This window comes from Monodon monoceros, unplaced genomic scaffold (genome assembly GCF_005190385.1).
Source record: "Monodon monoceros isolate NGI ecotype Baffin Bay Population unplaced genomic scaffold, NGI_Narwhal_1 Super_Scaffold_11, whole genome shotgun sequence".
NCBI classification, from domain to species: domain Eukaryota; kingdom Metazoa; phylum Chordata; class Mammalia; order Artiodactyla; family Monodontidae; genus Monodon; species Monodon monoceros.
In genome coordinates, this window is record NW_021703767.1 from 7,613,015 (window position 1) to 7,630,963 (window position 17,949).

At 45.2% G+C, this 17,949-nt stretch overlaps 1 protein-coding gene across 1 annotated transcript in view; it reads left to right on the forward strand.

The window, feature by feature from the left end:
- The window catches only part of KCNJ6 (potassium voltage-gated channel subfamily J member 6), a 289,740-nt gene that overhangs the window by 175,634 nt on the left and 96,157 nt on the right, over window positions 1–17,949 (forward strand). The window contains exon 3 of the mRNA XM_029215106.1: window positions 16,760–17,680. Within this exon, the coding sequence (XP_029070939.1) occupies window positions 16,760–17,680 (921 nt within the window). The remainder of the gene's footprint in view (window positions 1–16,759; window positions 17,681–17,949) is intronic.

The following is a 17,949-nucleotide window of genomic DNA, read 5'->3' on the forward strand; positions in this document are numbered from 1 at the left end:
GTCTGTAGGTGATTCCCAGCCCTGGGCTGTACCTGTTTCTGGTTAAGTGATTCTATTTTAGAAGCTCGATTTCCATCTACCCTCTGAGTCTAGCAACAGAGTCTAAGGTAACCTCCTATGTGTGTCAGAGAGTCTTCCTCTGTTTGGATAATAGTCACTCTCGTCTTTGCTGTCACCGGGTGACTGAGTCTCTCTTTCCCAAGTCGAGGGGAGGGAGGATGGGTGGATGGGCCCCGAGAACAGTGGGTACACTGAGAGTCAGAGCGGCCTGCAGAGTCAACCGTGTCAGCCAGACGGAGAGTCGCTGGAGGGTGTGGGGAGGGCCAGCCCTGAGCAAACAGCAAAGAAGGCCAAGTGTGGACCCGACAGTCACCAATTCCCACTGCACCCCAGGAACCAGCAAATCTGTATTTCAGATACATGTTCTGTGGAACCTAGATGTGGAATTCTGGGAGAAACATATTTAAGCAATTACAAATAATTGTAATATTATATATCTATAAAACAGGATGATTCGGAATAAGGCTACCTTGTTCTAGAACGCTCCAAGAGCGAGACAGAGTCGGCAGCATTTCCTAAACCTACTATCCCTTCACTTTCCTTCCCCTTCAAAACAGGATCCCTTCACCCTCACTCTGGGATGTAGAACTTGTTCCAGCCGGGTGAAGAAGTAGGTTCATACCAGCTCATGAGAGGCAACTGTTACATATTCAGGAATTTTGAGAGCTGGTCAACAGTTGATAGGTTGGAATCAGCCGTGGTGGGAGTTTTTGCAGCCCAGGAATAGGCAAACTCTCTGATCAAGGCTTTACTTCCCCCCTCCCAGCCACCCTCCGTGGAGTTGCTTTAGCAGCAAAACAGTGGTCTTAGCCCAATTTACGGAGTCTCCTGGACTTGGAGGGGGCGTCAGGGAGTCTGAGGATTCCCCATGTCTTGTCCTCTCCTCCGTGGAATCCTTGGACTGGCTCCCCTTTGTGGGTCCTTTTGAGGCCTCAGCAGTTTCCCTTCTGCACAGACTGGAAGGGAGGAGGTGCGTTCCACTCCACCCCTCCCAGTGGGAACACCTTGACCCAGCCCCCCAGTCTCAGCCCTAATGGGAGGAAACCCACCCCACACTGTTTATGACATGTTCCCAGACAGTGACTTAATTAGGAAAAGAAAAATGATATCCCTGGAGCCTGGCCAAATGGAGAACCAGAAACCGGCATCCAGCCTAGAGATTCAGGTTCTGCTTGCCAGCCCCTCAGAGCCTTGGGGGCAACACACAGTGACTCAAACAAATGAGAAAAACATTGAAAACCCAAGAGACTGCGGAAAGTGAAGGCAGTGAGATTTGATGCCTACCCAGTCACCTGGTGGGCTGCGTCAGTCAAATGTCGTTTGAAGAGAACCCAGAATGCTGGTACAGGTTCACAGAAAATTGGGCTGCCCAGGAAGTTGGGGCGGAGGTGAGGGAATGGCCACACCTACCTGTCTGATGCAGGTGGAGGAGAGCCGTTCTCTTCTTTGAAACCTGGGAGAACGCGAGCCTCATGGAATGTAATCATATGTGTGAAAAATGGTGAGGTGTGATTCTCACATCTACTGAAACCTCATGGAAGTCTTTTGAGAACATATGGCTAAGATTGTATTTTATTTGCTTCCCAGGGAAAATAAGATGCAATGTACTTCATTGGGTAGAGACCATTCAAAAATATATCAAGCTTCCTTTTATTTTTTAATTGAAGTATAGTTGATTTACAATGTTGTGTTAGTTTTTGGTATACAGCAAAGTGATTCGGTTATATATATATATATATTTTTTCATATTCTTTTCCATTATGGTTTATTACAGGATATTGAATATAGCTCCCTGTGCTATACAGTTGATCCTTGTTGTTTATCTATTTTAAATACAGTGGTGTGTATCTGTTAATCCCAAACTCCTAATTTATCCCCCCCTTTCCCCTTTGGCAACCATAAATTTGCTTTCCATGTCTGGGAGTCTGTTTCTGTTTTGTAAATAAATTCATTTGTGTCATATTTTAGATTCCACATATAAGTAATGTCATGTGATATTTGTCTTTCTCTGGTTCACTAAGTATGGTAATCTCTAGGTCCATCTATGTTGCTGCAACTGGCATTATTTCATTCTTTTCAAGCTTCCTTTTAAAAGGAATTTCTTATTTCATCCTGAAAAAAAGCAATTGTAGATGGGAAATATTTTTCAGGATGAAAGCTGATGGGGTAAGTTGTCTACCAGCAAAAAGGCACCTTTTCTGGAAAAAAAGGCACCGAGAGGTGGGGGAGTAAGGTCAGTGGCCCAAGATAAGGGACCAAGTGGTTGTCTGGGGACTTGAGTCTCCAGACCCCAAATCCAGTGCATTTGCCCTCCGCAAAGCCCTGGCGGAGGACATACCCATTCCTGCGTGCTAAGGCAATGATGGCATGGAACAGGCTTCTCTTCAAAAGACTCTCAAATGCCAACAGCAGATTTTGCCAGAACAACACAGATTTAATGAAGTGCAAAATGTAGGCCTTCTGCATTCCAACCGGAATTTCACCAGGAATTTAAGCCACATCTCCAGTAAAAGCAATGCAGTTTCATTGATGCAGGAATTAGTGTAATCATTGAAATACATTCGGAGGATACAAGCTTTCATAAGAAAAGAGGCCGTCGGCTTTAATCTGCTCGAAATGCTATCGCTTAAACTTTAAGTGCAAAGTTAAACAACAGGATGTCTAGAGATCGTGCAGTAAAGGTGAAGTTGAGGGGGGAAATGATGCAGGGAAATAACTGTTTTCTTGTAAAATTAAACATACCTTGTTAGAGCAGAGAAAATACCCTGAATCCTGCTCTCCATCCCCCACCCCCAATTTTTTTGCTGGTAGCAGGTGGAGTCTCCCAACAGGTGTTTCATGGTGGGGACCAGTTATCCTGAGCCCTCAATTACCTGGTCACTGCTCAGAGTGAACTGCCAGGACCCTTCTCCTGAAACCCAATTATTGTCGCTCCCAGGAAAGGGGCAGCAGAGGAAACAAAATTCAGTTTTCCACTTGCTAGAATTCTTAACAGCAAGGGGTCTGTGGGAAGCAGTGAGCTGAAACAATTGTCCAAAATTGGAACTCTGACTAACGTGAGGGCTGAAGTCCTTCCTCCACTGTGAAAACCCGCGATGTGGTGGGGCCTGACTAGGCTCTGCCAGTCCTGCCCCAGAAAATTGACAGAAACGTTATGCCCATCAGTCAGGGAGGGATTGGATATTCTGAAACAACTTCCCCTGTCCTCACCCTAGAGCTTACCAAACACTTCATAGAAAATTGGGCACCTCCCAGTTCTAGAATCTTCGGGAGGTCGTCTTGGGGCTCAGCTCTACTGCAGAGCTAAGAAACTACTTTCTCACCTCTCCCGGCCCCTCCTTGTCCCTCCTCAAGGCTGGAAAGTCAGATCTATTCTGTTGGCTCTCCAGGATGGAGGACTGCAGTCCAGGGACAGGAAGAAGAAAGGACTGGAACGGCTGTCCCCGTTCTGAGCTGGACACAGCTTGTCATCCTTCCTGTGTCAGGCACGGTGGCTTCAGCAGACAGGAAGGGGTGGTCCTCTCTCTGCGGGCGATGCTTGAATTCTACCCCTTCCCAACCCCGGGATATCTTATTCATTCCCATGCCAGTGCTTTCGTCCAGAATTCCCCATTGCTCCGTTTCCACCAGCTCCCCCCTCCCCTCGTTTGAAAATCCAGGTCTCATGCTTATTATTCCCGGCCACCCTGCCCCCTCCCTCCACCTACAGACAAAATGTCTCCTGCCTCTTCAGCCCATTATCACCCTCTTCCCCTGCAGCCTGACTTGCATTCTGACCGGTCTATTCAGAGTCGCCAGTGGTCTCCTGGCTGCCAAACCCAATGACCTGTCCTCTGCTAAATATGGGGCCTTGGCTTCCCTGACCTGGACCCTCCCCTCAGAAGAGCCTTCTCCCCTCTTCTAACTCCCTCTCTCACTCCCTCTTCAGACCACTCTCTGTCGATACCCCCTGGGTACCTGTGGTCTCGATTCTTTTGTGGTCCCTCTATGCTCTCATGTTCTGGGACAGCTCGCCCATCGCCCTCAACACCACTGTGCTGGTGCGTTGTGCATCTCTGTGCTGTTTGATTAATGGAAAGAGCCCTAGACGTGCAGCCAGCACCCTGGACCAAACACAGTTCTAGCCGTGTAACCTCGGGCGAAGACTTCAGCCTTTCTTGAATCAGTGATTCAAGTCTGCCACACCGATTCCTGAAAGATGAGAATGAGCTGAAACAGCAGGTGAAGCCACAGAGCTCAACACTGACCCATAGGAGGGATTCGATAAATATTCACCCCGCCTTCCAACGGCCAGTCCCCCTTCCCAATTTAAAATTTTATAAAAGACACCTGAATTTTCCCACTTACCACACTGGTTTTGGGCACACGAAGTCCTAGAAGGTCTTTTTTTTTCTTTGCAACCCTTTCCCTTCTCCTCCACCTTCCCCACTCTAGAGTGACCCTTACCCCAGACACAACCCCACAAATCCATCACTCTTTTATTTCCATCTCTTCCACTCTACAGGGTAATTCACTCGAAGGGCACCCAAGTGAGGCAAGATCCTTCTCACTGCCGCACTTTCCCTTGCGTTGCTCACACACACATGCACATACGCACACACATCCTCACATCTCTCCACAGTAGCCGAAGGGAAAGAATATGAGTTTCAGGATCAGGCCAACCCGACGGAGAGTCCTATTCCGGCCCCATTTTAGATGCATAAGCTTCAGCAGGTCACTCAACCCAACAGGTCTTCATTGCCTCCCCTGCAAGGTGGGCCAACATTTCCTGGTGGCTGTGGTGCCCCACCCAGTACGTGGCACGTAGTATATGCTCATTAAAGGTTGGCTTTCATTTCCCACCTCCTTCAAGATGCCTTTGCTAATTAGCCCAGCCACGGCCTACCCCTGTCTCTGACATGCTGGCAAATTCTTGGTCTCTCATCCACCGTGTAGAGTGCAACTCACATTGATATGGGACAGTGTGCGGGTCTCACATCACCAAGCAGGTTCTTCGCTTCCAGATGGGTCTACCCATCTGTGTCTTGAATTGCATCTGAATTTCTCACAGTTTCCAAGACAGTGTTGAGCTTATAAAAATTGTGATTAATATAGCTACAAATTGGGTATCTTCTTCAACCCAGACACTACCATAACTTGTAACCATTTGTTCAATGTCTGCTACGGACCAGGTGATTTATTTCTTTTTCACAGTAACCCAGCAAAGTAGGTCTTATGATTCTCATTTTATAACTGAGGAAACGGACACTCAGAGACTGAAGTGCCCTGAGCAAATGCACACGGATTGGAGGTGGGAAAGCAGTGTCCCAGACAGGCCTGCCTGTTGCCAAAGCCAAGTGTCTTGTCCCAGGCCACACTGCCCAATGCAATTATGTCATTTCATTCTCCCATCAACCCAGCAAGGCCATTTTACAAATAAAGAACCTGTAGCTTGAAGTCCCCCAGCTGGTGAGCAGCCCAACAGGGATGCCTCAGGTCTGGCTGAGGCTAAGGCACGCACGGGACTAATCAGGAGAGAAACAGTAGAGGAATTCTCACTCCAGAAGGGAACCTCCAAGTCCAAGGTCTCTGAAGAAGGGGAAAACCTGAAGCAGTCCCGTCTTCAGAGAACAGGGAAGGTGGGAAAACTTAGACTGGAATCCATGGACTCAGAGCTCACTCTGGCTCTGCCTCCTTGCAAGTCAGTTGGCTTCCTGGGGCCTCACTTTCTTCCTGTGTAATGAAAAGAGAATGAAATTTTGCCATTTGCAGCAACATGGATGGACTTGAGGAGCATTATATTAAGTGAAATAAGTCAGAAAGAGAACGACAAATGCTGTATGGTATCACTTATATGTGGAATCTAAAAAATACAACAAACTAGTGAATATAACAGAAAAGAAGCAGACTCACAGACATAGAGAACAAACCAGTGGTTACCAGTGGGGAGAGGAAAGGCGGGGAAGGGCAACATAGGGGTAGAGGATTAACAGGTATAAACTATTAGGTATAAGTTACAAGGATATATTGTACAACACAAGGAATATAGCCAATATTTTATAATAACTGGAGTATAACCTTTAAAAAATGTGAATCATTATATTGCACATCTATGACTTATAGAATATTATACATCAACTATACTTCAATAAAAAAATTTAAATTTAAATTTAAAAAGGAGGAGGACAAAATAAATGATGCCCACAGTTCCAGAAGTGCTAGCTAGGCACGCAAAGCACTGACTGGATCTCAGTCATCTTGCTCCCCTCCTCTGGACACCCTTGTGCAGTGCACAACCTACACACCTGTATGCAGTGGTCCTGAGAGGTTCTTACTGGTTCTCACTACCCAAGGTTCAGATTCTTGAAATCCAATGAGAAGAGAAATCATGGTATTGAATGTTGGTCTCCTCTGATCTGTCCAAAGTGACCTGTCATTTCCCTCCTTTGAGCACTGAACTTGCACATTGTACAAAGTCATATCCTCGTGCACAGCAGCCAGGGTTAGTCCTCTGACCTGGCAGTGGGTACTAGACATTCTAAATTTAGGTTCATGTTGTGGAGCCCCCAAGCTAAGATTTTTAATAGGAACATTTGCCCTTTAGTTTCTGTCACATATTCCCAGTGGAACATAGTGGCTGTTCTGCCACACACACACACCTATGACTTTAAACTTTCTAGTCTGTCAGAATTTCTGATTATTATAATGGTCTCCCATAGTTACAACAGCTCAAGGTACAGGACAAATAAAAGAGACTTCACCTCCCTACGACACATCAGACGTCAGTGGCAGGCATCACCACCAGCCCCCAAGGAAGGAGACTCTTCACATAAGGACTTATGCAAAACGACAAGCATCAGGACAAGGGGCCAAAGGCAAACTATTGACTTTGAGCTTTAAGCACCACTTGTAACTACAGCTCTGAATTTTCTCTCAAATGTGTTCCAGTCGTCAATGGGAGCCTCAATGGAAAAATGCAGGCATGAATATAACAGGAAAACCCCACCCTGTCCTCTGTCTGGAGCATCATCACCTGTAATTCATTACTGCTGTTTGTAAACTTTTTCCTGAAGTAAGACAAGAAAGCATCTTAGAAGCTAATCTTCCCCTCTCGTTTAGAAAATAGATATGCTTTTCTTTTTGTTAACACAATTTACTTTTTTATTGTGGTAAAATGCATATAACATAGAATTTACCATTCCAACCATTCTGTAGAATCTACAGTTCTGTGGCATTAAGTACATTCATATTGTTGCGCAACCAACACCATCATCCATCTAACAGAGCTCATGGTCTTCCCAAACTGAAACTCCATACCTATTAAACCCTAATTCCCCATTCCCTCCTCCCCCAGCCCCTGGTAACCGCCATTCTAATTTCTGTCTCTAAGGATTTGACTACTCAAGGGACCTCATATAAGTGAAATCATACAATATTTGTCCTTTTGTGACTTTATTTCACTTCACATAATGTCCTCAAGGTTCATCCATGTTGTAGTCTTTTTAAGGCTGAATAATGTTTCATTGTATTTATAGACCACATTTTGCTTATCTATTCATCTGTTGATGGACACTTAGATGTCTTCCACCTTTTGGCTATTGTGACTAATGCTGCTGTGAACAGGAGTGTACAGGTATCTGTTTACATGTGCTTTTCTTGACCAGTAAGGATGGGGACACCTTTGGCTGATCTGTGATTATGCAGAGTTCAGTTATTTGCATTGTGAGATGCAGATTCAATTCAATGAGTCTGCTGAAGTACAGATTTCTTGCAATTCACACTGGAAAATGAGCCCATCTGAAGCTCCTCCATGACACAGAGCCTGAGACAGATGTCACCAATATTCCCTTCCCATCTTTCTCCTTTCCTCCTCATACCACACTTAACCTCTCAGGAGGAAGCTTCATCCCTTTTTCTGTACGTGCCCATCCCCCCACCCTTGCTCTTGACAGCACTATGTGTTGACTTCCATTCCACCAGACCCCTCACTCCCACACTCCCCCCCTTCCTTGTTGGGTCAGCCTCTCCGCTTCAGCTTCTTCTCAGGATGCAAATGTGCTAAAAACTCCCCGGGTTCAAAGTCACCAACTGTATTAGTTTCCTTGGCTGTCACAACAAGTTGCCACAAAGTGGGGGGCTTAAAACAACAGAAGTGTGTCCTCTCACAGTTCTGGAGGTCAGAGTCTGAAATTAAGGCATCAGCAGGACCATTCTCCCTCCAAAAGCTCTAGGGAAGAATCCTGCCTTGCTTCTCAGCTTCCAGGGGTTCCAGGTGTTCATTGGCTTGTGACCACATCACTCCACTCCCTGCCTTTGCCATCACATGGCCTTCTCTGTGTCTCTGTCTGTCCTTTTCTGTGTCATATGAAGATGTTTTAACTGGATTTGGGGCACACCCTACTCCAGTATGATCTCATCTTGATCCTTATCTTAATTACATCTGCAAAGGCTCTACTGCCAAATAAGGTCACATTCTGAGGTTCCGGTGGACATGAATTTGGGGGGTGGGACAAGGTTCAACACACTACACTAGTAAATCCCAGTTGCCAAGCCCAGTGGACATGGCTCAGTAGCTGTATGCAGAATTTGTTTTGTTTATTTAGAACAGAAATAGCTTTATATTTCCTACTGATTTTTTAGATGATAGAACTATTAACGGAAAGTTTAAACATAAAAAAATTGAAAGAAAGCAAAAACACCAACAAACTTACAGCTCAGAGATTGATGTCAATTATCATTTTGGAGGACATTCTTCCACACACACTCACTAATGCAAAAAGGCAATATATGCAAAGTAAACTATATGTTTTATTCTGTTTTTTCACTTAACGCTATGGCGTGGACAACCTGCCAGGTTGATAAACACATACTCATTCATTCAATAAATAGGTGCTGGGGCTTGCTATGTGTCAGGCACTTTTTCCAGAGCCTGAGATCCATCAGTAGATAAAACACACAGAGATCTCTGCCCAGGAACTTCCTTTCTGACAGTGGCAACAGACAAGTAAGAAATTAACACAATAAATAAACTCTTTCATGCTGGAAGGTGAAAAGTGCTACAGAAAAAGTAAACAGTAGCATAAGGAAGAGAGGTGTGAGGACCTGAAGGAAGTGATTGAGATTTTTAAGAGGAGGTAAATGTCCTCATTAAGAAGGTGATTTTTATACAAAGAGTTGAAGACCCCAAAACACTGGGAAATCATATTTAATAACTGCACAGTATTCCATTGATTAGAGCTGCAACAATATGTTTAACTAGTGCTCTGTGGATAGACATTTAAGTTGTTTCTAATTTTTAACTATTATAAATGAGGCTGCAATATCCCCTGCCTACAATAGATAAATGTTTGTAAAATTATTTTCTTAGGATAAATGTCTAGATCCAGAATTGCTAATACGAGGCATCTAATCATTTCTAAATTGTGAGACCTACTGTCACTCTCTCCTCCAGGAAGACTTTGCCAGTTTACACATCTGATAATACATGCAAGTTCACAATTCCACTGCCCCCCAACACATACACTCCACATACTGTATTTATGGTTTATTTTTAATGTTACTAACTTTAGAGTAAAAAAATGTTATTATATTTGCACTGCTTTTACTTTGCCATGGTTGAGCATATGCTTTTCAGCTCCGAGTATTTCTTCTCTTATAAACTCCATATTCATTTCCTTTGATCAGTTTTTTTCTACGGGGGTATTTATTGCTTTTGTAAATCAGAAATATATATGTGATGTGTGAAAATAATTTTTGTGGTTTGTCTTCTTGCTTTTTTTTTACAAACATTTATAATTTTGATATTGACAAAAATACCAGCATTCCAAGATAGTTTCTGGATTCCTCTTATGATTAGAAAGGCTTTCTCAACTCGGAGAACTATATAAACACTCAAATCTTCTACTTCTTCTGTAGTTTTTATTTTTTTGCACTTAGATCTTTGATCCACTTGGAATTTATTCTGATATAAGGAAGAGGGAAGGGATGCATCATTTTTCTTCCAGTTGTCCCTACAGCGTGTGCCAAATGCCCCCTTTGTCCCCCTAAGACTCCAGTTCCACCTGCCACCTGGCTACCTGCCTGCCCTCCCTCTTCTCCTCACATCTCTCATTCCTTCCTCAGCACCCACTCTGGGTTCTCTACTTCTGGCTTCATATTGTAATTGTTTTCCAGAATCCTGTCTTCTATATCCTCTACTTACTCCACAGCCTCCAGAAGAACTTTCACCCATGCCCATAGTTACACTTCCACGCACATGTGCTAACGACCTCCAAATCTAGAGCTCGGTCCAGGTCACTGATAAGCTTCAGCCCATAAGAGAGAGCAGACACTTGAAACTAAACCTGCCCAAACCACATCATCCTCTGCCTTCTGGTCTCAACCATCCTGCCATCCCCCATTCTCCTGCCCACTCCCCTCCACAGTCTCTAATCTCCAAATTATTTTAGTTTTGCTTCTTATTCAGCCCCCAATCCATTGCCCCCTCTTCACCCTCATGGCTGCTCCCTTAATCCAGCAGCTAGCCATTTCTTCTTACCAGCATGCCTCTAACCCAGAGGTCAGCAAATGACAGCCCAGGGAGTCAGATCCAGGCTGCAGCCTCCTTCTGTGCTGCCCATGAGCTAAGAATAATTTTACGTTTCTAAAGCATTGTAAAAAGTCTTTCAAAAAACAAAAGAGTATGCAACAGAGACACGTGTTGCTTGCAAAGTCTAAACTGTTTACTATCCGCCCTTTGCAGAAAAAGTTTGCAGAACCTTGCCTCTAATCTACACTCCACTGGGGGCCTCCAGTGGTCTCAGACCTGCAGGCATTCTGTATAGGCCCACCACTCCTCTGCCCACAAGCACCCCATGGGGGTTACTTATGATTTTCTTAGAGTCATGTGAAACGAATCTCTCAGTTTCTAAGTTACCAGATATATGGGACAGAACACCTTCAGATCAAGTACTTGATAATTATTTAGCTTCTATGTGCTAAATTCCATTGATCACATGCCAGGAGAGTCTCAAGGTTTTGTTAGAAAATACCTTTTTTTCTTTATGATGGTAAAAGGAATATAAAGTCATTCTGGAAAATTTGGAAAAATCAGAATGTTTAAGAGGAAAATTAAAAGCACCCATAGCCCCCCTCTCAGAAGTTCCCTATTAACATGTGTGCATTTCCTTCCAGTCTTTGATTTTTCCTGTGCGTTTGAGATCCATCCCGTTTTTCCATTGGGTTTTCCCCCACGATACTAAAAATTCTTGAAGTGCTCTTCGGACATTTTCTTAGACACCGTAAGTTTCCCCCATAGAATTCGTATACAATTTTCAGTGTAGAATTCCCCATCAGGAGAGCATCTATTCACGGCAGCCTTCTCTCCACAAGCGGTGCCCCCCAAATTCGAGGTGCTTCCGGTAATTCTGGGATCAGGTTCTTTCCAGTTTGTAACTCAGTCACATGTTATTTCTTTGAGGTTAAAGTTCAACACCAGGCTATTTTGCACCTTACCTAGTTTTATGTAAATTGGTCATCTTTCTAATAGAAAGAAAAAGAACATGGGGGTGGAGGGGGGCGGGAGAGCGGCTTTTTCACACAGAGTCACATTTACTCTAAACCAAAATAACTCAGGTTAAGTAAATCATCAAGATCCTTGGCGCCGTTCCTCCCATCCTTTTGCACGCTGTACAGCACTTCACAGTTGGCAGAGAGTTCCTCTACATTATCTCTGGTCAAGCCACATGCACGATGCTGAAGGACCAGGGTGGCGGGTCTCACCAGGACTCTGATGCGCATGCGCATGGCTGGGGGCCCAGGGCAAGCTCCTGAGAGGCGGTGGGAGTCGAGGGGAGGTGGGGTGGGAAGTCGTTTGTGTCCCGGGCTGTGCAGGAACGCAGGTAGGTTTGCTTTCCCAACCGCAGCTGCAGCTCCCCACACCGAGCAGCTCAAATGCTCTTGCAAATGCAATTCACATCACCCGGTCAAATTCACACCTGAGATTCCAAGAAAGAAATGTCAAGAGCTAGAGAATCAACATTCCCTTCTGTATTTCCCCGCGCCCCCCCCCCCCCCCCCCCCCCCCCCCGCACGCGCATTTGCATTCCTGCCCGGGTGCTGAAGCACGCTCACAGCTCAGACCTGGAATGGCCCTCTCCCCAGTCCAGGGCTGCCTGACACTGCTCTGGGAAAGGCCTGGAGGCTGTGCTGCCTTCTTCTGCCCACTCCACACCCCACCTCTTCTCCTCGCTGGCCTCACCTCTTCTGCCCCTTGAGACTCCTACTTCAGTCTCCTCTACTCTCATATTTCATTGGCTTTTTTGGTTTCTCAACTCTGCCTGTTCCCCACCAGCCACTGTCAAGTGGGAGGCCCAGCTTACCTCCCCATCTTCCCTTGGATGCATCTCACGTGCACCCACTGCCTCACCTGCAGTGGTGCCTCTGAGGCTGTTACCAAGTCCAAGCTCGTACTGCTTGCCGCAGGACAGGCCAATAAATCAAGAGCTGAGCTGTTGGGGCAAGGAATAACGACTTTATTCAGAAAGCCAGCAGACAGAGAAGATGGCGGACTAGTGTCCCAAAGAACAATCCTACCCAAGTTAGAATTCAGGCTTCTTTTGTACTAAAAAGGGAGGGGTTGTAGTTGGTTGTTGCAGACTTCTTGGTGTCGGAATCCTTTGTTATTGCAGCTATTCAGGTAGGTCCAGTCATGATGTTCCTATAAACCTCCAACAAGACAGTTATCCTCTGTTCTGCAACTTTTTATCTCATGAATGGAAAAGTGTTACACTTTTAAAGGTCAGAGCCTTGAGAATGGGCTATCCTGTATATTTCAGGCTATAGGCAACATTCTTAACTTGTAGCAAAAGCAACAGAATACAAAGGTTAAAGTAAAAGAAACAGATCCCAGATAGAGTCATTGTTCTTCCCTACTCCAAAGCCACCTTTCCACCATACTCCCTGGGATGTTCAGCTTTCTTTGTTTGCTTCCATTTTTGTTTGTTTTTAAAAGGCACTTAAGTAGCATATGCATTGATATTTTTTCCCTGACACAAAACACAGACATTCAATTTACCACATGCTAGTTCATTAGTGTCGGCTAAAAAGAAAGTATATGCACACCTAAGAGTTGAGAGTTATGTTTTATTCAGCAGATACCTTGAGGACTTCAAGCCTGGGAAGCAGCATCTCAAGTAACCCTCAGACAACTGCTCTGAGGAGGTGAGGGGGGAGCTAGGATATACAGGAGTTTTACAGCAAAGGGTGGGTAGTAGGAACAAAAGATTACTGTTAATAAAAGAAAATTAGGTATCTCAAATTAAGGAATTTAGTGCTTTCCTATGCATAGGAAAATGCAAGAGTCTAGGCTCACTGAAACCATTCTTTTGATATGAGCCTCAGCTATCGGGCCGATATCCTGTGCTTTCACACCCACCGTTTCCTCAAGGCTCACCATGGGGAGTGGCCACAGTCTGATGGCTGCTTGATGGCAGGTATTCTTTGTTTCCTCCCTGAGTTCCCTCAGGGCTCACCACTGGAGGGCTGCAATTGCAATTGCTGATGACTCTGACATCCTTTGTTTACTGATATGGCTGGCAATGTTTTATTTCTCAAAAGACAATGTTAGAAAACAAAATTCAACTGAGTACATTTGAAGAAAAAATTGGCTTTATTCAACAATTCATGAATCAGGCAGCATCCCTTCTAGCAAACAGACAGGAGGGGTCCTGTACAAAATGGATGGTTTTTAAAGGCCTAAAGGGGATGGGACAGGAAGTCATAAACAATTGAGGATTATTTCAAGCAAGGTCACTTGCCTTGGGGGAAGGCAGGGGTCTGTGTGGTAGGCTACCTCATCTGTGGCCAGCAAATTCCAGACTGACTGGTAAAAGGTCACATCCCTGGGAGGGACTGAACCTGGATAGGTATTCAGTCCCCATTGACTGATGTAGAGCTTAGCACAAGTGACTCCATTTTTGGATCCCTGTTTCTCTTCAAAAACACCAAACCCAAACACCCCATCTTCACTCTCTTCCTCTCTCCCTTCTCTTTCCCACACCAGCCCCCTGAGAACTCTTCTGTCTGCTTATCCATGTCAATACTGCTGCCCATAAAATTAGACAGAAGGCTCAATTTGATAACAGACACAAAATACATAGCTGCTCAAACACAATTTTTTTTCTTGTTTCTAGTTGGATGGCAGCTCTCTGCCACCAGCTGGGGACCCAGGCCCCTCCACCTCATGACTCCATCAGCTCTCGTAGAAGGGGCAAGGGCATAGGAGCACACACACCCACTATTTCAGGCCTTGGTCCAGAAGGGCACACCCACTCCTGATGATCCAGGACTCGGCACGTGGCCACTCCTCAATGCAAAGGAGGCCGGGAAATGTGGTCCAGTCCTGAGCTAGGAAAAGGGAAAAAATGGATTTGGAGGATCAACTGGCAGGCTCCCGAGACTGTCCAGAGCACTTATCTCTACTCCTCCATTAACCCTTCAGACAGGAAGGTTACAACTGAGCCAGAAAATGGAGAAAACAGCTTCACACCGGGGGCTGGGGTATGTGTAGGTTGCCTCCATGAAATGTTAAAGCATGGAAGATGGCAGAAGACTGTTGGGAGTCAGCTATTCAGACAAACCCCCTTCTTCCACTTCCCACCCCGTGGAAACAAGAACCCAGGGTGACTCTGCACAGGCAGCGAGCTCCTCACCTGGGCCAGAGCCAGACCACACTGCAGCTCTGCAGACAAGGCCGCTCCACGCTGGCCGATCCTGAGCCGAAATCAGCCCACGTGAAGTCACACTTAGAGATTCCCTCTCAGGGCGAACTTAGCAGCGAGAGCTCGGACATGCGGCCCCCTGGGCCACAAACATCCCACCTTGCCAGGGGTGCCTGCAGTGAGCCGGGACGTTCTCCGTGACCTCCATCCAGATACCCCAACCCCCTCCATCCTGTCCCACCCTCAGCTGCTTCCTTCGACTCCTGTCCTGGTATCTGCTTTGAAATAAAAGCAAGGTTTTATTTACAAATGAAGAGTTACTGAGGGTAGCGATCTAAAGTCAAAGCTATCGGACCAAACATCAAGCTTGCAGACCAAATACTGCCTCTTCCTTGTGCTGAAGTCTAAAACCGGATCTATGGGATTGATCATTAAGGAAACTATCCAACCATGAGCAAGGTTAATCCATAAGTTAAGTTGGTACCCCTCAAGTCCCATCCCCAGCTGTTTTCTTATTCAGATAAATGTTTTTTCTCAACGGACTGTGTTCCTCCCTTAACCAAAGGGAGAAAATGCACGGCAAAGTCAAATGACACAGAATAAAAGCCTGAGGGAAGAACCTGCTTATAAAACTTTCAGAAAGCTTTGAAATTATTGGCTAAACAAGTAATTTCATACAGTGGTTTATGTGTACTTCACAGCAGCATCAGTTCCAAATGTCCCTTTGCACTCGGATTCCGGGAGAGTTTTCCTAATGCCTCGTCATCAAATGATCGTACCGATGCATTAATCATGAAGGCCATGAGGAATAAAATAACCGCAAGCCAAAACTGCAGTTGTTAAATGTTGAGGCAGAAACCAAATGAAATGTGTGAACACATAGAACGAGAGAGAACATTTCCCCCACACGTTTTTTAACCTTGGCGTTGCATCAACCATTAGGGTAAAATGCATGCATACTTACCAATAAAATCCAGAATTTTTTTTAAACTGAAATTTGACTGACACCTTAAAGAGTTCCCTCAAAATTCTTGCCCCTAAATATAAGGAGAGTGGCAAAGGAACAATTTATTACAAAAGAATGTTTATTACATGTCTGTTCCATGCAGGCACATATAATGCACATGTTAACTTTATAACAGTCCTATGAATTGACTATCATGATTACCATTTTGTAAATGTAAAAACTGAGGATCAATTAGTGAATTTTAATAGCCTATTGTTCTACTCAGGCTGCCGTAACAGAATACTACAGACTGGGGGGCTTAAACAACAGCAATTTATTTTCTCACAGTTCTGGGGGCTGGAAGCTTAAGATCAAGGTGCCAGCAAGATTGGTTTCTGGTGACCTCGGTTGGTTTGGAAGACCTTTCTTCCTGGCTTACAGACAGCTGTATTCTCACTGTGTCCTCACGTGGCCTTTCCTCTGTGTGCACACCCCTGGTGTCTCATCCTCTTGGATTAGGGCTCCACCCTTCTGACCTCATTTCACCTTAATTATGTCCTCAAAGCCCCATCTCCAAATACAGTCACACTGGGGGTTAGGGCTTCAACATATTTGGGGGTGGAGTGGAGGTGCAGTTTGGTCCATAACTGATAGCATGACCAGGAGCCCACAGTTGCTGAGTGGTAGACCAAATACTGTCTGAATCTAAACATTTCTTTATCCAGAGTGCACTGCCTCTCACATACCACAGCATCTCAGAGAGAATGCAGACACATCCCACTGTAAAAGCTGACTCTTAGAACTTGCTGGCAGGGAGACAGTTTCACAGCAATTAAGCTCTGTCCCTGTGAGAAGGGTGGTGAAGTCCTTACACAAGCTAGATCACAGAGACCAGGAGTCCAAGGCAACCCATTCAGATGGCACCCCCCAAAAAAGCCTTCATCTACACTGTTAATAGCTACACAAATGGTCAAATGATGGTTTCATACCATATTCCATCCACAGTGGGATTTCCATGACCTCCAAAGAGCCAGCTTTTCATTCAGTTTTTCTTTTCTTTTTTCCAAACCACCAGCTAATGTCCTGGAGGGTGACTCCATGGACCAGGATGTTGAGAGCCCTGTGGCCATTCACCAGCCAAAGTTGCCTAAGCAGGCCAGGGACGACCTGCCAAGACACATCAGCCGAGACCGGACCAAAAGGAAAATCCAGAGGTACGTGCGGAAAGATGGAAAGTGCAACGTCCACCACGGCAACGTGAGGGAGACCTATCGCTACCTGACCGATATCTTCACCACCTTAGTAGACCTCAAGTGGAGATTCAACCTGTTGATTTTTGTCATGGTTTACACAGTGACGTGGCTCTTTTTTGGAATGATCTGGTGGCTAATTGCATACATCCGAGGAGACATGGACCACATAGAGGATCCTTCATGGACTCCTTGCGTCACCAACCTCAATGGGTTCGTCTCTGCTTTTTTATTCTCCATAGAGACAGAAACCACCATTGGTTATGGCTATCGGGTCATCACGGACAAGTGCCCAGAGGGAATTATTCTCCTCTTAATCCAATCTGTTTTGGGGTCCATTGTCAATGCATTCATGGTGGGATGCATGTTTGTAAAAATATCGCAACCCAAGAAGAGGGCAGAGACCCTGGTTTTTTCCACCCATGCAGTGATCTCCATGAGGGATGGGAAACTGTGCCTGATGTTTCGCGTAGGGGATCTGAGGAATTCCCACATCGTGGAGGCTTCCATCAGAGCTAAGTTGATCAAATCCAAACAGACCTCAGAGGGGGAGTTCATCCCCTTGAACCAGACGGATATCAACGTAGGGTATTACACGGGCGATGACCGTCTCTTTCTGGTGTCACCACTCATCATTAGCCACGAAATTAACCAACAGAGTCCTTTCTGGGAGATCTCCAAAGCCCAGCTGCCCAAAGAGGAACTGGAAATCGTGGTCATCCTAGAAGGCATGGTGGAAGCTACAGGTAAGGTGTGCTCCATCCGGGGGTACCTGTGGGATCGATGCTCATTTTAAACTGAACCTCACATTCTTATTTTTGACAAAATATGGAAAACTGAACCTCACTCACTATTGACGCCACCTCTTTATTCATGAAGTAGTATGTGGCCTATAACCTTAAGTATGTCCACCACAAAGTCTAACAATTTAGCTTTTTAAAAGCCCTTGGGAAAATAAATTAATAAACAATTTTTTAAAACACCTCTTAATATATTTTAAATTTTCAAATATTTA